The sequence below is a fragment of the Aythya ferina genome (genome assembly GCF_964211825.1).
Source record: "Aythya ferina genome assembly, chromosome: 14".
NCBI lineage: Eukaryota > Metazoa > Chordata > Aves > Anseriformes > Anatidae > Aythya > Aythya ferina.
This window is the reverse complement of record NC_140312.1, coordinates 15,711,850-15,735,939: the sequence shown is the minus strand read 5'-3', so window position 1 is coordinate 15,735,939 and position 24,090 is coordinate 15,711,850. Positions and strand designations below refer to the sequence as shown.

At 40.1% G+C, this 24,090-nt stretch overlaps 1 protein-coding gene across 8 annotated transcripts in view; it reads left to right on the top strand.

Moving 5' to 3' along the window:
• Positions 1–24,090, top strand: part of TENM2 (teneurin transmembrane protein 2) — a 1,369,797-nt gene that overhangs the window by 1,177,578 nt on the left and 168,129 nt on the right. For all 8 annotated transcript variants that reach the window (XM_084535365.1, XM_084535362.1, XM_084535363.1 and 5 more), the window contains one exon: positions 19,747–19,981. In XM_084535365.1, the coding sequence (XP_084391491.1) occupies positions 19,747–19,981 (235 nt within the window). The remainder of the gene's footprint in view (positions 1–19,746; positions 19,982–24,090) is intronic.

Below are 24,090 nucleotides of genomic sequence, written 5' to 3'. Positions count from 1 at the left end.
TTTCTTCCCTTATTTTTTTCTTTTCACATAGCAGCTATTACTGTTTTTACTTTCAGAAAATAAATACAGTTTGGAAGAGTACATAGTGTTTAGAAGGAAGAATAAAAAGGAAATAGATTTTCCTTTTTTCAGAAGTCTCCTGTTCTGTGGTAGGGGATTGAAAGCAACCCAGCAGGATGCCCACACAAGCCTGACAGTGATGTGCCAGATAGATAGTTCAGGGACCACAAATAAATGGTGGGCTATTTCTAGCTTTTATGAATCATGAGATTCTTTTTTGTTTTTCCACATCCCCCCTTAAAACTGAGGCAGACAGCATGTCTGTCTCTTCCAGTCTTAGCAAATGTGAATAAACAATGCCTGTAGCACTGTCATTCTTTAATTTATGACCTAGAGATGCCTTATTCTGTTTTTAGTATGCAGCATTTCCTTGACCAGCAGCTATATTTGCATTTGCACTGGGCTTCTAATTGCTTGAAGTTACAAAATCGGATGTGTCAGCTAACATCAGAAGAATGAATGTGTTATACTTGCATCTGAACTGGCTAGTATGAATCTTGTGAATTACAAAAAAAAAGGAAAAAAAAGTGTTCCTCTTACAGTGAGGAATTATGAAGTGCTGTAAAAGTGAACACGGTGTATTACTGTGTATCATTTATGATGGCAATGTAAGTACTTAAGCTGTGCCTAAGCAATAGCCTTTGGTTTTATTTCACTCTGTTGATGCAGCATTGATTTGAGAAACACACACCAATGACTGCCTTGACTCAGCAGCAAAAAGAATTATATATACTGCAAAGCAGCTGGATTGATCAGGAAGCTCCAACTCCACTTATACATGCATGTCCAGGCATAAACTGTGCTGATAAGCCATGCACAGGATTCCTCCCCTTGGAGCTGGGGATATCGCAGTCCTGTTGATAACTTGAGGCTCTTCTGGGGTTGAGCCCAAGGTCCCCTGCACCACCAGATCTACCAGATATCTGCTACTCATTGCAGGGCTTGGAGGGCACCAGCCTGGCTCCTGCCATCCCCACTGGGCACTGGCTCCTCACGGGAAAGGCCCCAGCAGTGGCACAGCCAACCATCTGAACCATCTGCAGAGGCGTTTAGTTTGGTATTACCTCACCAAGAACCTGACCTCTGCACAAAAGATGTCTGCAATCTCTCAAAACATCTCTGCACATGTATGAAATAACTAAGGCTTGATCGGTGAACCTGGCTGTGCTTGTACCCTGGTAATCGAATCCCCTGCCTACTTGGTTTCAGCAGAGAAACGTGTTGCTGGCTCTGTTTTGGCAGTGGAGGTGATCTCACAACAGAGAATCCGGGCTGTGACTAAGAGCATGCATGTTCTTCGAGGCGCTTTCATTTTGAATATTAAAGTGCTTGTCTTGACAGGTCCTCTTTCCCCCGTTTGATGCTGAAGGTGTCCAGCTTGCAGTCGCAGTGGCAGAGTATCTGACTGGCAGATCTAAAACTAAGTGGCTGTGCTCACGGCTTCACTTTGTGCCCAGGGAGTCGGGCACAAGCCACCTTTTGGCTCCCCAAGCTTTTGAGAAAACTTCGTTCCTTTATTAGTCCAAGACATATCACTTCATCAAGCCAAATTCCGTGTTTGCCACCTGATGGTGATACTGCTTATTACAATGAGGGCCTGTTCTCAAGCTCTATAATCAGATACACAGATGTCTCACTAAAGCAGTAGTGTAATCATTCACTGGAGGAGACTACTGCCTTTAAATATTGGCTTCGCTCAGCAAAAACACGACCATCACAAAGGTGTGTCTGCGTGCTTTGCAGTTTCTCCAGTTCTTAGTTTCTGGTTGAATCAGTAAGATTTCATAGCTGAGTCTACGTAACGTAAGCCAAGAATGAACAGTGAGAGCACAGTCACTGGGGAAGGGCAGGTCCTGTGGTCCCTGGTACACAGATGTGAACACAGAGCTCTACAAGATTTCGGGTGAGAACAGCAGTGCATGTGCCTGCCAGGGGCATGCAGTAAGGTCCCTGGCGGTCCTGAGTTTCTTCTGCACCCACCAAGCAGTGAATCGGTTTTGTTGGCAGCAGAGGATGCTGTACATTTCCCATTCTAAATACTAACCAAAGTTTACAGAGAACAATTGTGTTAAATAGACGTTTAAAATTATCTTTTTGCTTTTTTTGCAATGCTAGGCATGGATGAGGCTGAATGTAGGCTAGCACATAACACCTTCCCCGCAATGTCAGAGAATGATGCAGTATTTCATAACTTGGCATATTTACGCAGGGTACATCAGGGTATGTCGCAAGTCAGCTGTTGACTGTCTTCCACTTCAGTGATAAGGATGCAGCATGCAATCACTTGATGTTAGAACTCAGAAGATACGTTGCATTTTTTTTTTTCTCATCATTATGCATGTAGAATGTTATCCTGGAGCATTTACTGCATTGTAATTATTTTCATTGGACTGTTTACAAAAATTCTCCTCTCCACACCTTTTTCTTTTGGCATTCATGTAGGTAGCTTAAAATCAGTAGTTATTGGAAGAATTTCAAGTTGCTCTTGCATTTGTCAACACCGAATTCCATCTCCTGTCCTGCCACCTGTTACGTACATGTATCTTTACTTCCTTTTGAAGGACCTCACAATATATTTTATTTTCATATATTTTATCAAAGTAAGAATTTTAGGCTTAGCAATATTTGATCCCTTTATATTTTCTCAATTCTCAGATATTCTCTGTTAAGTACTCTCTATTTGACTTCTTTCCATTTCATAAACATTTTTTAAATAATGAAAATGGTTTATTTCCTGTCTAGTTATTACCTTTTTCTTTCAGCCATCTATTCCTATCATAAATTCCAGATCTATAAGCTTAAATCTACTTTTTAGTTGGCATTACAACTCCTGTATTGATACAGAAAAGCTTCATCTCCAAAATCTCCTTTTTCAATTTTTATACGCTACTGCATGTAATTTATCTCTGCCTTCTGATATTATTGCTGATTTTAATTACAATCCATAATTCTTAATCTTTGAGCAGCTCAGGCAACTTGTTCTCTAAGTTGTTCAGCATTCTTGGTTTGTAGTATGCATTGGCCCTTTGACATGTTTCTCAAATTATCAGTGGTTATTATCAGCTATGTTGCATGCTCCAGCTTTGTCTCCAATGGATTTTGAATTTCTGTCTTATTGAGTGCTATTTAAAGAATAAAAATTGATTAACTCTGATTCTTAGTATTTAGTAAATAATTTAGTACCTACTATTTTCTGAAGGCATTAGCATTCAGAATACATAAATGACTGCATGTAATGTCTTTCCTGTTTCCACGTCTGTATGTGAAGGGAGAAGTAACATTTGAGCAAGTCATTAAAGTTAGCGAATGCAACTGTCACATTACTTCATCATCGTATTGTTTTATTGTGATTAATCCATTGGATTGCTCATGTCTGTCAAGCATATGAATTTGCAAACCTTGTATTTCTTGGCCTTCTAATACAAAACCTGATGTGGAACCTGGAGCTCCTGCTAGATTTATTTTTCATAATATTTAACCTGATTTATCTGTGATGTGGAACAATCTTGCGGTGTTGCTTGCATGTTTGACCTGTCATTTAGAACTGCTGTCTCACCAGCACGAACAAAATCTACCATTAGCTCTTAGACCATGAAATATTTCTGTTGATCCAGTCCACAATTTCTCGTCATAATGAAACAATGGCAGGGACAAACAAGAGAAGTGATTGCATTCTCAGTTTGACACCAGCAGCTGTATTAGACCCTTTGCTGAAGTTTGCATTTAGTTTAACTGTAGAATCTCTACCTTGAAATACAGTTCGGTAAACTTAATTATTTTTGTTTGCTTCCTGTAATGCTGCAAGATATGTGGAAATGAATCGCAGTAGGGGTTATCATATGCTTTCCTAAAATTTGTAACATTTATAATGGGTGGATATTGCTTTGCTATGTTATATCGTTTGTTATTCTCTGTTTGGGCTATAATCAAGTACTTTTATTTCTTTCATTTTGACTTTAAGAGCTCTGTCTAGCTTGAATTATTTTATTTATACTGTACTTTGCAGAAAAATATTTAATCTTCCTGCTTGTTGAGAAGTTTGGGTTGTAAGCAGCTCGGTGCTGCTAATTTTGGGTGATGCAGGAACATAGAGCACACTGAAATACAATCCCATTTAATAAATCTCGTTTGTTAGTGAGCGCAGCTCAGACTCACAAGGCATTAAAACTCTCTGCTAATGGCCACACATTCAACAGCATTGAAATTCACAGTAAGTTTGGCTTTACAACCAGTGCAAGAGAGGCACAGCTCTTCCTTGCTGCTTGGGCACTCCTGCTGCCAGGAGTGCCCTGCAACAGCCCGAGCACTTCCCTGCCCTGTGGGGCTGCAGGACAGCTGCAGGCTTCAGCAGGGAAGCAGGCATGGGGCAGGAGGTGCTTGAGGTCAGGGTCCATGAGAGGGGCACAGACCGCTGGTCCCACAGGATGCCGCAGTGAGCCAGGGCACGCAGCCCCCAGCGCTCACTGCAGCACCCACAGCTGGAAATCTTTTTTCAAATTTCTGGAAGGAAAAATGGAATATGTGCAACATACAGTGGTATATCATTTCTGGTGAGAAGGGGAGATAGAAGGAGAAGCATGTTTTACCAGAGGGAAGTTTTGTTTATGATTTCTTGGAAACAAAAGAAATGGATTGGGCATCTCCCAATGGGGACATGGATGATCCACTGGGAGTAGTGAACCAGGTAAATGTTGTTAATCCTCATCAGAAACACACAGTTGTGATCAAGAAAAATACCGTAGTTTTACGTGGTATTCATCATTTGTCTCATCTAGGCTTTTTTTTGCGTTCAGCCCTCAAGAAAATTTCTTTTACTATCCAATTAGTTTTTATTTTATTTCTGGTGAAGACTAGTGATATTAATTACAAACATAAAAACAAAGATGCTGTACACTGAAACAAATGGATGCATTTTTATGTTTAGATTAAAACATTACTTGTAATTGTTTACAGTGAAATCTCCTTGCTGTCACAGTGGTGTTAGCAGGGTTATAAACTTTTAAGTCTTTTAAAAGGAAACAAAAACATATATTATCTTCTAGCTCTGGTGTAATCCACCATTAGTTACCCAAATATTGCTGCCTTTACACCACATCATGTACTTATCAAACATCTACATGACTCCTTAACTATTTCCAAAACAAAAGAGTCATTATTTACCCACTGTGAAAATAGCCTTGTGTTAGTGGTATTAGAAATCATTAGCTCTATTAAGTCCGTTATCAGCTATGCTAACAGCTGGAAACATCCTGCAGCTCAGGAGGGCTCCAAAATGTTCCCCAGTCATTATATTCTGGATCACTTTGTTTTCTTGTAGGGTGAAAACAGATGATAATCACATTCAGCCACAGGCAAAAATAGAAGCTGACAACACTGGTAGAAAAAGATTTATGAAACTTTTTATTGCTCGGGGCAGTATTTTGTAACAAGATAACAGTGTTGTCCCTTGGAAAGGAGCATGAGTGAACAGTTCAGCTGTGTCTTTCTATCATCTTGGTGTGCAGTGTCTCAAAATGACACAGTTATCACACCATAAATACAGCCCAAAGCATTACAGATGTCTATAAGCAGGATCCGTATTAATTGTTAATGCGTGAAGAAGAGACAGATCCCTTCATGTTACCTTAGGAAATAGCAATCCTTTTTTTTTTTTTTTTTTTTTTTTTTTTTTTTTTGAGGAGTATAGAAAATGTGGAAGCATCAATTTTGTCTTGTCGTTGCTTTCTTTGAAGGGGGTTGACTCTGAAGATGGTATCATGAAGCGTTGGGGTTAACATAATTCCTTAACGGCCTCTGCTCCAGATGAGGCTGACACTTCAAACAGGACATTTAAGCGACAGGATTAAAACACTTTTTTTAAACATGGCTTAAGACCATAGGTCTTTTTTTTTTTTTCATTAGCAGATGCTTTATTGTTTTCTTTTTCTATGTGTGTGTGTTTTAAACAAAGACTGCTCTTCGAAAAGATAAATAATTTAGGTTTGAAAAACCTTAAGTGTTGAAAAAAAAATTATGTGTATAGGAAAATGTCTTTTATAATTTACTGTACTACGTGGTTATATCTATTGGCCTACTGTTCCTCTCCTCTCCTCATGTAATTAATTCTTAGCTTGGTATGTATATATCTCATCATTTTAGAAATCTACCTTGTCTTTGCTTCCCTTTTCTTTGATCAGCTGATGTAAATTAATATGGTACAGGTTCAAACTGAATATGTGAATTTCTCTGCTGTTCATTTGAAGAGGAGGAATCTGCATTGCTCGAGTTCCTGTCTAGAGCATCATGTGAAGTATTTATAACTATAACCCTAAAAATGTTACAAAGCTAGTGGCATGACATTTCCTTTTATGCAAAATGTACTTCAGTATGACATATCTGGAGCAGCAGGAAGGGCTAAAATGTTTGTTTTGTCAACTGACCAAACTGAACAAACAGGTACAGAAAGATCAGAGTTTTAAAAGAAATTTCATTTATTGCATTTTATTACAACCTAAATCAGGTTCTGAAACAGACTCAGATAATGCTATGTAAGAATGTCTGAATTCCTACCTGGTACAGAACATTCGTCTTATGCAAGAATGCAAGTAACAATTTTAAGCAGAATTATTTGTTTAGGAGAAAAAAGCTATTGCATGTTTCTGCTTCTAGCTGTAAAGACACTCCGTGCACACAGGGAAATGTGGGATTAAAGGGGATGGCATTAAGGGAAGAAATGGTTTAGCAGTGTTTTACCTAACTGGGAAGTAAGATTGTACAAAATTAAGATGAAGTATGCAGTTTTGCATTTCTGTGTCACCAAAACATTACGGCGTTTAATGATGAATTTTTCAGACACCCCCAGGGCTCTGGCACTGTAACCAGCCTGTTAGAGCAGGACGCTGCTCTGTGTGCGTGCTATTTCCCTTCATGAAAGTCATTGTGCCAACTTGCTCCCTTCCCCTTCTCTGACCTGTTCCTTTTCTGTTTTCCACCTCTGGAAGGCTTTCCGTGCCATTCACACCGTGCCATGCCCTTTTCTTTCCAGTGGCACTGCACCTTCACAGCCCCAAGGTGAAATGCCGGCCCCTGCCGCAGGGTGTTGGCCCTGTGCAGCTGGACTCTGCTCACGGTCAGCATTTCCAGGGGGCCTTCTCCTGAGAAGATCTCAGGCAGCTTGTGAATCTTTCCTTTATCTAGAAACCCACATGTTGTGGTTGATAAACACAGGATCTGAAACAGAGCGGGGGGGGGGGGGGGATTTAGGGCTTTCAGCTGCCACCCTCACCACTGCGTTGAGCCTGTGGTCAGCAGTGTGTGACACCTTTCCGAGGCTCCCCACCTTACCTCAGTGCAGTTGCGCACAGCAGCACAGAGCTGCCTGGTGGCTGATGAGGCCACCGTCTGATGTGGTGGCTCCAGAGTGCCATCGAATCGCGGCACCTTTGTTGCCAGAAGCCAGGGAAGTGCAGCTTGCACCAGGCGCAGTTGCACCCAGCGTACACCCACCTTACTCTTCACATGAGTCTGTCTTTGTCACTTGCTCCTAAATTTGACTCTGAGGCTGCGTTAGCAGCAGGTTCCCTCTGTTTGGGGGATATTTTGCTGCCAAAACATACTTTTAATGAGAGGACCACCTGTTCTCCCTTAGGACCAACCTTCCACTCGCCCCTTTAGTTTGCTTCTTAATTGTCTTATCACTGATGAATAATTTAATAATGTTTTTTCTTGAGTATTTCATAAATTTAGAGCTCTGTGGAGTCTCAGTTAATAAAAAGACACTGTACAGCAAAAAAGAGTTCACTTCCCCTCTCTTCATTGCACAGCTTGCCATATTTCCCTACGTTTGCATTGAAAAACATGCAAGTAAATTGAAATAGTGAGACCACATCAAGATGTCTTTCAGTATCCTACACAGATGTGTAGTTTGGGTTTTGTTCCAGGCTGCTACTTCAGAAAATGCAGAAAATATGCATGGAACTGTCTTTAAGCTTTAACGATGATAGACTCTCGTGCCCTGCAGAGGATAGTTTTGCTCTTATGTTTTTGTTAAAATGTTCTAATTGGACATTAGCTTACAAATGTAATCCTCTCCGATGAGTAGGATTTGTGTTATAGATCATTTGCAAAACCTGTGATCAACTACATTTTTTCTTGTGTGTTGGTTTTGTTTGTTTTGTTTTTCGAGGCAGTTGCCTAAAAGGTCCTGCAGAAGTATGTTGCATTTAGAGATATGGCCAATGTAAAAAATGGAATTAATTCTCTTTACTGAAATATATTAGTTAAATACTCTGTGTGAGGAAAAACAGACGGTTTGAAATAACAGCTAAATTGAAGCATGAGTTACTTTCACTTAGCACCCACTCAATTAGTTTTCATGTGTTTTACTTTGTTACGACCAGAGAAATGAACATACCGGACAAGGAGGGTCTGTTACAAGGGGGATAAGACCAAGATGGAACCAGGATACTGGGGTTGGGACACACAATTCAATATTAATTCATTATTCCCTGTGTTTCATTTTATATGCCCTCAGAATTTTGCTAATATCCATACCTTATGAGGCTTCATTTAGGAAGCACTTAACAAAAAACACAGGGCAGATGTCTTAAAGAACATTAAGTATTATTATTTTTTTTATGGTTGTAAGTAGTGATCAACCAAGTATATGTAACACTCACTACAGGCATTTTTGACAGATAAGAACTATGTTCTGGGTTTTTAACACTGAACCGGGGTTATTGGTTTCTAAGATCTCTTTCAATACCATGCTTTACTTTTCTTTTTATCACTTCTTCTGCCTTCCTACATTTGTGGGAAGTACTTCTGAAAGAAATACTACTTTAAAATAAGATCTTTGCTACCTGGACATCCATCTGCCTTTGTGAATATGTCAAAGATAAACATAATATTTGAGAGTTGTATTTGATAAAAGATCATACTTATTCCTGATCTAGGTGCCATATGTATGCACCAACATCAGCGATAACCTTCTCAAGACAGTTTGATTTTTTTTGTCAGAATTAATTTCCTTGTCAGTGAAGTTGCCTGAGTTGATAAATGAGTGTAAATGAAAATCTTTCACACATGCAAATGGGAGAAAAAGTAGTAAAAATGAATGAATATCTTAATTTAAAACAATTTAAAAAAATCTTCTGCTGTTATCAGCACAGAGAGTAACAGCTATCTAATGGAAACTCTTTAGCTAGATGAGATTTACTTTTTATATTTGTTTTTGTTTGTTTCTTTATGTGTTAAGTGCAGACACATAATAAATATCTTACTACCAAAAACTATAGATACTCCAATTTACTGCTAATAACATAATGACGATAACTTTTACTTAAATTACTAGAGATATTTAGGGAAAGAAATCCTCTTGATTTTGTAGTTTCTTAAGCTTGACTCCTCTGTTTCTGAATATTCCTTTTAAAAGTTAGTTGATAAATGGCCATGCAGAAGAGCCCAAGTGTCGAGCATAACTCTGTAGGTAGATTTGAAGATCTAATACGACAAGCATCTTTCTTGCATGTCAGTTGAGCAACAGGAAGATTGTGCTGTCATTGTGTCATAGTTTTGAATATCAAAACAAAGTAATCTCATTGGGTTTTTCAAATACAGAATTGCAACTTAATGTCTTCTAAATTTTTAGTGTCTTGCACAACTGACAGATCCCATATGAAATTAATACTGGAGCTTATTCTTTTTAACATTTTTAGGATGTTTTCTATTTACAGACTGAAACAGCCAGTAAACTTCTTATTCATTTAAAAACAAAGATGAATCAAAACGTTAGAGTCTTTCTCGGTGGATAATAATTATTCTTCTTGTGAATTTTCCTTATGTGAAATACAGATTAACTGACACAGCGACTGGTTAACTGATACAGCGACAAACTGGAAGGCGGTGACATCTGAACAAGACTCTGAATGAGCTTGGTGGTGTCCACGTCAGTGCTTTGTGCTGGAGCAGTGCTGCAGTTCTGAAGTGACCCCTTTGGCTGCCTACCTTAGGCAGTGATGAGATGGCTTACTGGGAAATGTTGGCTTGCACAAACACAATTTCTTCCAGGGAAAACCAATTAGAGGCTTTGATGCAAATGTGCGTCCCCTTCTAATGGGGACATGAGAGCTGCAAACAATGACCGTCCCTTGAGATTGCTTCAGACCACATGGACAGTGGGAACTCTTGATCAAAACACCCCAAACTAAATCCAGTCCAGAATTAGAGCCTGACAGCATCCAAGCAGCACACAGTGTAGAAGAGGGGTTCTAGGATCTTCTATTCTGACCTACTGATCAGCTTATATTGTGGTAAATTACCTGCTGATATACATACAACCTATACATATAAAACGTAATCATCAAGGAGCTTCTTTCTTATGTAGAAGACTTATCATGCTCTTCTAAGAGCTCTTATGAAATAGTCTCTTTTCCTTCATTCCTGCTGACTTCTGCCTTGCCCCTATGTCTCAAAGCAGCAGACTTCTTTGACTTACTGTGGAATCCTCCTTATCTCCTTTTCTTCTCTGTCATGGTTTTACAAGTCAATGTCAGCATCTAAAAGTTTTGCCCTTGGTCTGTGGGTTTTCTGAAACTCGTCTCTCACATTATAGCTTTAACTGCCATGAACCTTTTCTGTCCAAGGGATTTAAGCAATCCACACATGCTTGTGAGCAGAGATTTCAAACATAGATTTTGATTACTTGTCATCCTTCAGTGAAGCTGTTAGCAATTTTTGCAGGGTGGCAGATGTTTATCCAGAGGTTTTGGCCAAACTGCAGTCTTGTTACCTAACTAGTATCTAGTGTCTCCTATGACTTTAGTTGGATAAATATTATATTCATTCTTTTTTTTTTTTTTTTCTTTTTAATTCTTTTTTAGTACTGCTGCTGTCATTACCGTGAATGCAGCACTGCACCCAAGAGCTGTTTTTCTCTCTTTTTTGCCATACAAATTCAGTATTGTGGTGGCCTAAGACACTCTGAAGGAAGAAATGCCACATAATTCAGTTATCATCACTATACCTTAAATAGAAAATGGAATCTCCTCCCTCAAGGTTCAATTAATAACAACAGTTTCTGTGTCTCTTTACTTGAGTCTCTTTGCATTTCTGGTCTCCTCAGAAAAATAAACTCGTGGCCTTGAAACAAAGACAGACAAGTAAAAGATGTTGCTTTGAGTTCCCAGGGTGAAACTGTTTTTCAAGAAAGTATATGGCATATAGACAATAGGAGGGACTCCGGTATTTGCTGTCTCCTTGACACTGGGGACAGGCTTCAGCATTAGGTGCCTGCCAGTATGATTAAACGAGCTCTTCTGGTTTTAAATTCAATTGCCTCTTTCATGCTGGAGAGGTAAAAACTGTGCACATCGTAAGCGGCAGCCAGAGCTCATAGCTGCACTGCAGTTAGGGAATCAGAGGTGGGCTGCGTGAAATGGGCAGGGGGGGCATCCTGGCCCCAGGGGGTGATGGTGACAGTGTTTTCATTTTCTTCACTGATAGTAATTGATGAGGTATATGTATTTTATAACCCATTAAAAGCCCCACAGCCTTGTCCCGAGCCTCCTAAAGCTGATTCCCCCCGTTCGGCCATGCCGGGGACTGTTCTGTGGGGCCCCGCACAGCCCCGGGGCTGTAGAAGAGGGGTCTGGGGTCTCACCCTGAAAGCCAGTCACATCGGGTGTATCTTGGTAAGTTGTGTCCCAGCTGCAGCACCCAATGACAAAGACTGATTATTTTCCTAGCTGAGGTTCTCTAGTATTGATTTCTGTTTTTCCACGTCTGACTTTGTGATTTTTTCCTACACACACTAAAATCTCCAATTAAAAACTTTTATACGAACTTCTAGCTTAGTATGTTGGCTCATTTAGAGTTATAAGCTGTGGGAAGGCTTTCATATACTGCCTCATGATACCTTTCATTTGTACTCATTAACTCATGGTTTCATCTTCTGAATGTCAGAACTTGTTGTCTGTGGTAGCTAAGGTTAAACTCTCCAATACCTTGAAAAGTCAGGGAACTTCTGTAGGGCTTTTTAGACCAATGGTTTGTGACTTTCTTTTTTTGTCCCACACCAACTAATAAAGAGTTAGAGCCCCATTCCAGTGGCTCTGGAAGACACACTAGTCATGCAGTGCTTGCAGCTTGCCCTTCCCTACAAGAGGCAGAGAAGTGCTTGTTTCTTACTTCTACACATTTGTATTTTACCTGCTTTTAAAAAGAGAAATAACCTATTGAAATCTGATTCCATGCAACATATGCATTGTATTATATTTGCTTTTGTTTACTACAGCATCATGCACCATTCTTATACTTTCCCATATAGTTTACACCATTTATTCTTACCTGCTCTGCATTTTGTGAAACAGATTGACCAGAGAGCACATAACTCTGGCTTCCCTGGAGCTGTGAAATTGAACTGTCCTGGGGGACTTCCCCAGGAACTTTGCATGTACTGGTGTAAATGCGTCTTCATGTTTTAATAATCCACATAGATCAGTGTTTACTTCCACCATTTGATTATTAGTTAGTTCAGTCTAAAAGAAAAAGTGTATTTAATTTTTATTTTGATGCTTTTTTTGGGCTGACGAAGTAATACTGTAAATATTTCTGAAAAAAAAATCTTTAACCCAGAAAAAACAGTGCAAGAGCATTGTACAAATTTCTCATATCAGATCTTCTGTCTTACATAGTTACTTCTAGTAACTTATTTTCAGAGACTTTCTTTTTTATTATTATTATGTCAGGTGTAATAAATAATTTTCAGATTATTTTGGAAATACTATATTATTACTGCATAATATGTTCTGTGAAGTTTCTGAAATGGTCAAAATAATGTATTGTATTAAAACATCTGTGACTAGCTTTCTAGACTAGATTTCTTTTATACCCTTGGAAAACAGCTTTGTGTGCTAGCTAACTGGGTTATATAAGATCCAAAGTACTGCTGTAATAGCTTTGGGGATGACTTAATTGCACCTGACTCCAGATTTGCAATGAATTGGTAATTACGGCACAATTACTGTTATGTCACTAGGAAAATGTTCAGGCTCCCCCTTGGACCATCCAGGGAAACAGCCATTGACAAGCTATACTCCTGTCAAGGAAGATGTCACCAAGCTTACGCTGCTGGCCAAAAGCTTCTGCTCAGAAGTTTCTGTATGTTGCTCAGAAAAATGTCTGTTTCCAGTTTCTCTTCAGTGTGATTTTTGGTATATCAAATTGAGTTTGCTTTGGAGAGTGTTTGTGTAAGACTAGATAGGGTTCAACTCCTTCCATTCTGAAGAACCAAGCATACAAAACGAACTTTAGCATTCTGGATTTCGTGTTCTATGGCAATGGTTAACTTTTTATCAGTTAGAAATATATATGTGTGCTTTTCTTTGTAGTTCTTCTTACATCAGTGCCCTCTTCAGGCAGCAGTCAGGCATCTAGGCTAAAGAAGATAAATGCACCCTTGGTCTCTCTGAAATATGTTTAATATCTGTTTCATTATTGGAAAATTAAACGAGATGGGGAAATGCATGGATTTTATTTTATTATTTTTTTTTATTGGAAAGATGACTAACTTCTCTGTGACTCATTTTTCTGATACATAAAGCAGGAAATGGCATGCCTACTCACATATGTATATATATGTATATATATGTAAATACGTAAAGCTATCACGGGATACCGAATCTACGTAAGGCATTATTATTAAAGCAATGTGTTTCGCCATTGACTAGCCACTGTTTTATGTAGCAGGCTCACCTCATGCGGTGAGGTAATGCATATCTAAGTGATGTATTTAAGCAAATATACTTAGTACATCGTATGACAGTACTACTTTATCAGACAGTTTTTAAACCTTTCTGTAGGTGACATTTGGTTGAGAAAACTGGCTATTCCTAGTCCATCAGATTAGACTCTGGTGAAGGGTCCCTCATCGTTGTCTTCTCCCACATGAGCATGCACGCTGCTTTTTCACAGCCATCCCACCCATCTGGTGCAAAGGCCAAGTCTGCCATCCCCTTGGCTCCCGCAGCGCTGAGCACAAGCTGGTGTTCCTGCTTCTGCTGGCCGGCCGTGGCTGTGGGCCCTGGGACAACTGCTCTGAGCTTCATGGCACCTCCGATGGCAGGAGCATGATGGAGTAGCAGCCGCGCTCTGTGTACACAGCAAGGACTCTGGTCTGGCCAAGTTAATTTGGTTGCTGCTGCTTCTGCCTCCCGTGTGATGAACTTGTGCCCTGCAGGCTGGGAGCCGCAGCTACAAAGCATTTTACCAGCTCATGCTGCAGTAGTAGTATCTGATCGCCTTGTAAGTGGTAAGGTAATTTACCTTCGACACTCCTGTGCAGGATATGGATAAAGAAGCAGATAGATAACAAGTGATTCATCTGCAATTGCTCAAGGGATGCCTCAGTCAGCATAGATATAGAAACTATGACAAAGTCTCAGACTAATACTTCATCCATTAAACCACCTCTCCCCTTTCCTGTGGTTATTTGGCTGTCGTGGGTAAGCAAAGAGGTTTGGGGGGTTTTGTTGTTTCTTTTTTTTGCCCAGGAACATTTAATTTTTAAAATGGAGATGGCTGCAGTGCACTGGCAGACACTGATAAGTGACTCACAATTTCTAGCACGCATTTACTGAATTTTCAGTTTGAAATGTACAGTCTGGGATGACAGCCAGTCATTCAAGCTATTCTTGCCTCAAACACTGTAAAAACATGTGGACAAAAGAAGGAACGCCTGGCAAACGGTTTGGTTTTACAGCAAGCAAGAGAGTTAATGACATCTATGGTTATAAGCAAGATAGCTTGCTTCTTTCCAGCATATGTTGAAAACATTTTGAGAATATTGAGATTCTATTTAAACTTTGGCCTTGCATGAAATAATTCAGAGAATTCAAGCAAATAGAAGAACTGACTCATGCACAGCATATATCAGAGACCACATTGCTGGTAAGGAGCCCTGGTCCTAGGCTGCAAGGCTGATGGCCTGGGTGCAAGCTGCCCATGGAGGGGCTGCTCCCTGCAATGCTGTGTTCTGCTCCTGGGCACTTCAGTGCTTCTCTTTCTCCCTGGCTGAGTAACGTGATCTGCCTTTGAAGATGAATTTAGCTTGGACGGTAGCCCTGTGGTTCTGTGAAAAACCTGTTACTCATTGTGATAGCAGATGATGTGGTTTCCTTGAGAAAACAGAGTGGTAGAGTTATTTGAATAAAGAATTAGGAATGCTAAAGACTGGGTTTCTAATGCTGGCTAACAAGGATTTTTTGTGGGTTTGGTTTATTCATTTTATCTTTCAGTGCATCAATTTCATTCTCTTTTTATGTTCAATGTTTGTAATTATTAGGTATAAGCTGCATCATTGTTCATTTCAGAAAAATAATGTGTATATATATTATTATTTTTTTAGTTCTTTTATGGAAAGGATTGAGGGTATGTTTGTGTGTCTCTTTAGCATTTAATCATCACACGGAAAATAATGCAGCACAGCTAAGATAGAATCTCAATTACTTTTTGAGGTAGTATTGACAAAGAACATGGATGCAGGAAAGAGATTGCTCATATCTGATTAGGGACACTGCTCATCCTGCTCGGAGTTGGATCTCTGCACTGAGAGACTCTCTTGTTCTGCTCAGTTCCTTGTGTTGTGTGCATTTTGTGAGTGTGTTAAGTGAGTGCACCAAAGAGTTGGAAGAACTTGGAAATTAATGTGACCACGTTGAAGCAGGCCCAAAGTGTCACTTGGTGTGCTAGGCAACATCCGATCTGCAACAGAGACCGAGAAGTAACATTTAAGGGTGTGTACCCAGGAGCACACAGCCATCGCTGTTGTACCTGTAACCCTGTGACATTCAAGTGCTTTTCCTGCTCACATCTGGGGGCTTTTCCTGCTGGGTGGTGTTCCCCAGCCTGTGTCAGAACAGGCCAGTGTTGTGGCGATGCAGTGGCTCTGCCCCACACAGCACTCAAGGCCCCTCTGCCTTCCCAGTATTGTTTTATGTTAAGGATACAAGTGCTGTTCTGCATCTCTCTTAGCTGAATGTTGCCTCTATGCTACCTAGCTTGATTTGTTTAATTGTTTTCTTGAATGAAAGAACAGAACAGAGCATTTTTTTTCCTACACTTTTAGCATTTTGGTTCTGATTAAACCCAAATAACTTGTGCTTACTTCAAAGATATTTAAATCAGACGTTGTATTCTCAGATTACTTAATCAGAAAATAACTTATCTTCAGTTAGCTTCCAACTTGCACATGTTAAATGAAAAGCTGGTATTCTTGACTACAGCAAGATCTCTGAAGAATCATGTTGATTGTATGGTCATCAGGCCCTGATTTTTCAAAAGCAATCATTTAATATGTACTAAAATTCATTAGAATTAGGTATGTTTGTCTATTTGTGGATTAAAACCCCAGTTAAAAAAAAAAAAAAAAAAAAAAAAAAAGCAGAAACCAAAACATGGAGGGTACTGTTTCAGATTTCCAGTTCTGTGATTTTCATTGTGTTTTTAAGAGACTTCTTAAGCCCTAAATGTTGGAGAACAGATAATGTATTCTGGTGAAACCTCTAGTTACTGTAATAATTCAGAAACAGCATAATTTCCTCAGCATTTTTCCCCAAGCAAATATTGGCAGCTGCTATATTAAAAAATAAAATCTCTTCCATGTAGTGAAAAGCTAGATGTGCTCCATCAGGTCACTTACTGTCTTTAAGCTCCCAAATACCAAAGCAATCAGCAAGAGGCCGCAGAGCATGTCATATGGCAAGATACGTTGTGCCAGCCCTTCATGCTGCTGAACTTTTATTACAGGACAAGTGATTTACTCCTCTGAACTTCTGAGCTAAACAGATTTCCAGGTACTGCTACTGAAGTTTTATTCTAGGCAAAGATGTTCACAAAGAAGCACTCAGATAGTCAGATGTGAATCCAGTTTTATATCCCTGGCAAGTTCAGTGGTGTTCAATTTCTGCTTTTTATTTATTTAAACAAATTTACAAAGAAGCAGCATAATAAGATTTTAACTCTTGTATATACATAGGAGTGTGTCTGCATTATTCCTTGTTAGTATTTATATAGATATTAGCTTTTATGTGTTTTAATATGTATATAAGCTATGTAATAGCTATATAACTTTGACATTGGTATTTGATTCTTATTCTCTGTTAGTTGCTACATTCATCTTATGCCAGATGTTCTGAGGTTTTGCAGCTGTGGTATATGTTCAGTTACTTCTAGAAAGCTTATTTTGTGCAGTACGTTTTATATACTGTGTGGACCTGAGTCCTGTAGCACATTAATTCATGGTAGCTTGAATTCCATTCTTTCTTCTTTAGTTTTACAGAAATTGTACATTAATAGAGTGCACAGAGTTGTCTTGCTTCTAAGAGCCTCTATGATTTTGTAGTTGTAAGATTCAGAGTCTTTGTATAGCTAGCGTTACCGTGCCTCTCAGTACAAAACTTTTTTGTTCAATGTTTCCCTATTTATCCTCCAAAAGGAAAAGCTGAATCAAAAGTGAGCTGAGAAGATATGGAACACACATCTTTTAAGGTAGTTTTTCACACAAGGGCACACGTCTGTATTTTATCACTCATAAAGATCCATTTATTGAAATCCAAATCGACATGCTTTGTTTAAAGCCAGAACACAGACTTTAGGAGCGTAATTCCACTTAAGCTTCTATGTGTGTGGATATTGTCCAAACACATTTTCTTCCTGCTGTGTCTTACTCCACATGCTGTTCGGAAATGGCACAGGACCTAGCGTAGATTAGACATTTGATGTTTTAGGAGGTCCAAACGGGGCTTTTAAATGTTAACTTTGCTGGGTCAAACTGTCTCTTCCAAGTTTGTGGAAGAAATAGCCAAAGCAAGGACAGCCAGGCCATGTGATGGCCCAAAACTTTAGGTTGTGTTCACGACTGGCTTCTTTGTGTTTAAAACAGGTCGAATACCACAGGATAAGTATTCAGGCAAAATGACATTCAAAAAAGGTAGAGAAGCTCCCATGCAGATCAAAAACAGTATCCGAAGTATCCAGAATTTATTGTCGTTCTCTTCTTAAAGCATCTTGTCACAGGCTGACTTCACAGGCAAGTCCCAGTGAAACCTGTGTTGTTTCTTCTTCTGGGTCTTCTCCGGCCTGTGCCTTTCCAGGCCCACAGAGACATTTGAGAAGATGGGAGGTCTCTCTTGGCAAAGCCTCGTGCAGAGGAGCCCAGCAGGCACAGGCCAGGGGCCCCCGCTGCTGTGGGGCAGGCGATGGGTGCATGGCTGTGCTGGGCTGCAGCGAGGCGGCCGGGGCCTTGCCGGGGCCTTCTCCCCTCCTGGGCACCTCTCCTGATCCTGGGGGGGGTTTGGGTTGGGTCCTAACTTCCGGAATCGGAGCCTGAAATTTGGCATCTATTTCAGTTCCTGGCTGTGTGGCCTGCATATCGCATGGGGTTAGCTCCACTCTTGAGCAATAATTTTCCATGTTTTATTTTTTAAATATTGGCTTTAATTAATGTGCAGTTAATTGAACATTTTAACAGTTTTTCTATACCTCATTGTTTCAAATGAAAATAGATCAGTCTAGCTGCAAGTGTTTTCTCCTCATGACGCTTTCTTTTATTGTTTGATTCATTATGTACAGAATGTGCTTCGGTTTCTAAAAACAAACATACATCATTATAATTTTGCTGATATTACTTTTTCTGATTATAGTTCACTAGAAAACTACAACTTGATATAATGACTAAAGCATGCGGTTCATAATGCATTTAGTATTTGTTTTTAATCATCTTTTGTGTTTTTTATTAAAATTAAATTATTGCAACATAAGGAATTACATTTAAATGTATTTACCATTCTGTGTTTATTTAGAAAAGTGACTATGCTGAGAAAGATACCTCCTTATTCTATTTTCTACACATTCTTTTCAATTTAATCCACTTGTCTTATTAATTAGCAGTATTTATTTTCATTATCCATGCAAACTCAAAGAATGAGAAAAGTGTATATCCTTCCTTATCTCCCCAAAACATCTCCTGTCATTTTTCAATGAAAGTGGTTGAAGGACTAGCATAATTTTCAGATCTTGAAGCGTGTTTGTGGCATTGCTAAAGACAAAAGAACAGGCCAAATCCTGATCACATGTAAGAACATGAAAGATACCATCATTGTATTGTGCTGTCTGTTCAAATTTTGAGCTTAATCTTCTTTCACTGGCATGAATACTGTTCCTTTGAAGCTGATGGGTAAACTAACAGTGAGTGAAAGCAGTTTGAGATCTCTGATTAAGTTTTATAGAAGCATAAAGACCATATTCTCAAAAGCTATTTTTAATGCATTAAGATTCACCTTCTTCAACTTCATAATAAAAACAGGGAGGAAAACACTCCTCCAGGTTGATGCACAGGACGGTTGAGCTTGACCGCTGTCCTGTTTCCTCCACCAAGAAGCCTTTTTCCAGAGAAAGACGAGTCTTTGAGAACACTGCAACTATACAGCCTCTAAATGCTGTTTGTATCTCTAATTGCTAATATTCTGTGATCCGATTTAACTTTGTTCTAGCAGCTACACATCCAAAAGGCACACAGGCGTAGTTTCCTGGTTGCAGGTGTTTTCTTCTTGTTCTGTGGTGTTTTTTTTTCTAGTCAATCGTCTCTTGGAAATGCTGAAGAGAATAATACCACCAACACAGTTGTGATTTATTTTTCTTTCTCCATTTCAGGCCCCTCAAACCATCACAGCCAGTCAACACTGAGGCCACCTCTCCCTCCTCCTCACAACCACTCGCTGTCCCACCATCACTCGTCCGCCAACTCCCTCAACAGGAACTCGCTCACAAACCGCCGCAACCAGATCCACGCGCCTGCTCCTGCACCCAACGACCTGGCCACCACTCCTGAGTCCGTGCAGCTCCAGGACAGCTGGGTGCTCAACAGCAACGTGCCACTCGAGACCAGGTGGGTCGCGGGGCTGGGAGCCCTGGGGTGCCGACATCCTGCAGCACACAGAGAAAACCACTTGACTACTGAGAAGAGGGGTTTTAATCCGCCTTGGGTCAGCAATGTGTTTGGCTGATGCAACAGGGAATGTTCCTGACATGAGAATATGTACAATACGCATCCTCTGATTTGCTTTGCATTGGAAGACAGAGAGGTGGACATCTGCCATTTCTCTGTCCTATTTTAAAGCATTTATTATTCATTTGGACAGTTCTTGTCTCCACAGCTAATGGTGCTAGAGTAGTATATCTTGCACACAGGCTCAGGGGGAACTTGCTTATAAGTCATATTGACTGTGTTGCTGGAAAATTATGCATTTTGCCCTTCCTGAGGTCACAGAGTCTCATTTGCAATTATGCATTTTGGGAGACTTGAGAAACAATCCCAGATTCAAGGCTGACAGTACTGTAATTTTCATTTACATTTCATCCAGGACACAAGCTCATTTTAATCTCTTCTGTACGTGTTAACAGCTTGATGCCCATGGGGCAAACAGTTGCATATAAATTAAAAGGTGCAGCACTTCAGTCAGTCAAATGAATAAGTGCATGCCTGGCAGGCTGTGGTTCTCTGTATTCTTGTTTGTGGTCATCTGGGGTGGGGGATGTCAAATGTATTTAGCTTGCTCTTTGAATAGGAGAGCTGATCTCCCAGAATTTAAAATCAGCCATTGTGGGGCTGTTTGCAGGAACATGTGTTTGTGTCCTTGTTCACAGACACGAAGCAGAGTCCTTCTGTGATTGTCAGAGCAGGCAGGGCATTCACATGACACATGCCAGTGCTGAAATTTGTATGTCTGAGGCTGCCCCTCTTGCTTATATGCTAGAAAATTACCGAATTCTAGCAAATTCAGTTAAAAAAAAAAAAAAAAAAAAAAAAAAAAAAAAAAAAAGAATGTGAAAAATAAGATTGCAGTAGGAGTCTGTTCTTGCTTGCCTGGGGAGATAGATGGATATAAAAACATGGAACACAGGTAGAGCAGCTGGACTGCATGTAACACTGGCTCCTGCAATGGTTGTAGCTGTTGTCAGTTTCTCGGTTGTTATGTTTCAGCTGCAGCCTTCGGGGAATTTAAGGCTGCTCTACCAGATTATACACACAGTAGCCCGGCATGGTGTGGTTACCTCTCTGAGCGGTCTCAGCCCAGTCCTTTGAGTCTGATTACTGACTGACTTTTGGTTTGGAGCTGGGGAGAAGCTGGTGCAGCTGTACTGAAGCTGACAGCACCAGCGGGTGCAGTGCCATGGGGAGACAACGAGGCTGAAACATGCAGGGAGTTTGTGCTACTACACCCAGCCCTGGGCTGCCCACAGGAGGCTTTATTCACATCATTCAATCACATTTATTCACTTTGCTAAAATAGCAAAACACATGCTATGAAGAAGAGGTGGGTGTGAAAAGTAAATACAAGTTAGTTGAAGCATGAGATGTCCAGAAACAAAAAGGAAGGGGATTCCTTCTTACTGAAGGTTTTGGAGCTAACTCTGGCCAAAAGGTTCAGTGTTCTGAATTTGTTATTTATCACTAAGAACCACAGGATGAAGTTGTTGCAGCTATTCAGCCTGGGCCAGTTGGTGCTGTGTTCATTGCCCAATATTAGAACAATGCTTTTAATTCTGGCTTCATATGAAGTCATTCTCAGGTACAACAGTAGCTGTAATATAATTTCTGATGTCTTAACATTGTCCCAATTTTCATTTATAGGAAGGGAATTTCTCAGGTTATTTGCAAGATGATTCTTTGTCATAATACTGGCATCCCCAAGAACCAGACCTGGGCTGTCTGAGTTTCTTTCTTCCATGTTCTGATTTTGTGCCTGTTCACTGTCAGTGTAGTCTTATCAGTTCCAGTAATAACTTCGGACCTTCTCCTTTTCTGTTTTATATCAAAAACTCTCAGAGAATACATGTGTATTCATGTTGCTGACCAAAGCAATGCTGTTAGTTTTGGAGGCTGCAAGATACCTGGCTGCTAATTGGAGTTTTCCGTGGTTGCGTTTGTCAGAGGCAAACATTGAGATGTCAGAGAGCATCCTGACAGGACCGCTGCCTTCTAAGACTCTACCAGAGGTGCTTCAGGATCGATTTTCTTCTTTTCTGAAATTGCACACCTGACAGGACTTGATGACAAGTTTCATCACAAGAATATTAACTCAGAAGATGATGACTTTTTTCTGTTTTGCATTGTGTTTTGCTGAAATTGATGCCTGCAGAATCACTGGAGACTTTCCAAATCAGCCCGTAACTCTTTCTCTTTACTCTAAATTCATACCAATAGCCACAAAAACCAATGACACCTTTTTGCTAAGTTGTTAGTTCAGACTTTATTTTTTGGTTCTGCTTTGATGTGAGCGCTGATCCCACTTAACAGTGCCTCTTCCCAGAGCACTGCACTTGAATGTTTTTCCCTGTTGGCAGTTTGTTAATCTCAGCAGCAGAGTGCTCTGGAGACAAAGCCACCGCTGACAGCGGCTGCTTTATCAGGACAGACTTTCTCAACTTTGTTTTCACCTTTTGGTAACCTTCAGCAGATTCTGCTCTCGGCTGAAAACAATATGCGAATGGTTACATTACTATGAAACGGAAAGTGGTACCTGAGCTGTCTGAAGGGAATGCTTTATGTCAGCACTACAAAAATCAGATCACAATTTAGATTCCAGACGTCTCTTTATCTAACAGTGCCAAGCACTGAAATCATCGAACATGGCAACTTGTGTCTGCATATTGTTATTTTTTTCTGCTAAGAATGTTTTTCCCTTCTTTCCTTTGCCATCTTAGGCAGTCTGGGCTAAATACACAGACTGCTTGGAGACAGCACACTTTCCAAATGCATCCTTTCTCCATCTCTTGTTTCAGTATTGATTCTGGAGGAGTTAATCACATTTGTTTTATTTTCTGTGATGTAAATTAAAATTGGTGTGTTTTTTTTTTGTTGTTGTTTTTTAAATGAGGCTCTTGATTCGATACAAACATAAACATGAAATGTGTTCATGAAATGCTCAATTTTTAATTACTTTTCAGATGACAAAGTAAGTAAATTTGAAGTAAATATGAAGCTCCCAGGTCTCTATTCTTGTGTACTACAGCATGCACATGATACTCAGACTGGGTATAAATATATGCGTAAATAAATAAATTAGGAAATTAGAAACCATGGTGCTAATAGTGTTTGAAAGACTGCACCAGGAGCAGGCAGAGCCAAGACAGGTTAAAGGGTCCAGAGAAGGTACAAGAGGTGTCCTGGGGCCAGGATCCACCCAGGGAGCCCAAGCAGGAGCAGAAAGAGCTGGGGCCAGAGACAGGGCTGGAGCTGAGGCTGCAATATTGCACCGAAGGGTCCATGCAGGAGGCAGGTGACCCACAGTGCCAAGCTGGGACCCATGAGGAGCTCCTGGGGTTGTGAGGAGCTGGGTGACCTCCCAAGTGAGGCTGTTTGGGGCCAGGGAGGAGGATCATCCCCAAAAGGCTGATAAATCAGGCCAACTTCCAACTTGAAAACACCACGTTAGAAAATTGATCTTCACCAGTGGTAGATGTCATCAGCTGTTAGTTCCTATCACTGTCCATAATTATCCCTACATCTACAAACAGTTGGTCCTTGGGAAGATTATCCTGAACTAGCTGTGAGGGCACATACCCAGGAGCTGGTGGGCTGATGGCTGCAGACCTTGGTGGTCATCGAGGTGGAGGTGAAGGTAAAAGTCTCCATTCACCCTTTGTGTCTCTCTATTTTTAACATGATTATGCTTAGCTGTCCTGCAGTAGCTGGATGCTTTTGGTGGAATTAAAATATTGTCAAATGCTTATACAGAGTTCTTAGTTGTGCTATTTTGGTGTGTTTAGGTCTGGTTCAAGGCAAGCAAATATGGATTGTATCTTACCTGGTCTGCTGCTGTTGCTTTATGGCTGCAACAGGGCCTTGCATTGGCTACATAATTGTTCCGTTTTCTTTTTAGGGTCCATAATGGAAGGGTTGAAATATCTTTAACTAAGGATGCAGGAATGTATCGCTGTAGCATATCATGATGCTATTTTTATGGTTCATTTCTGCAGTACTTAACTGCTTTA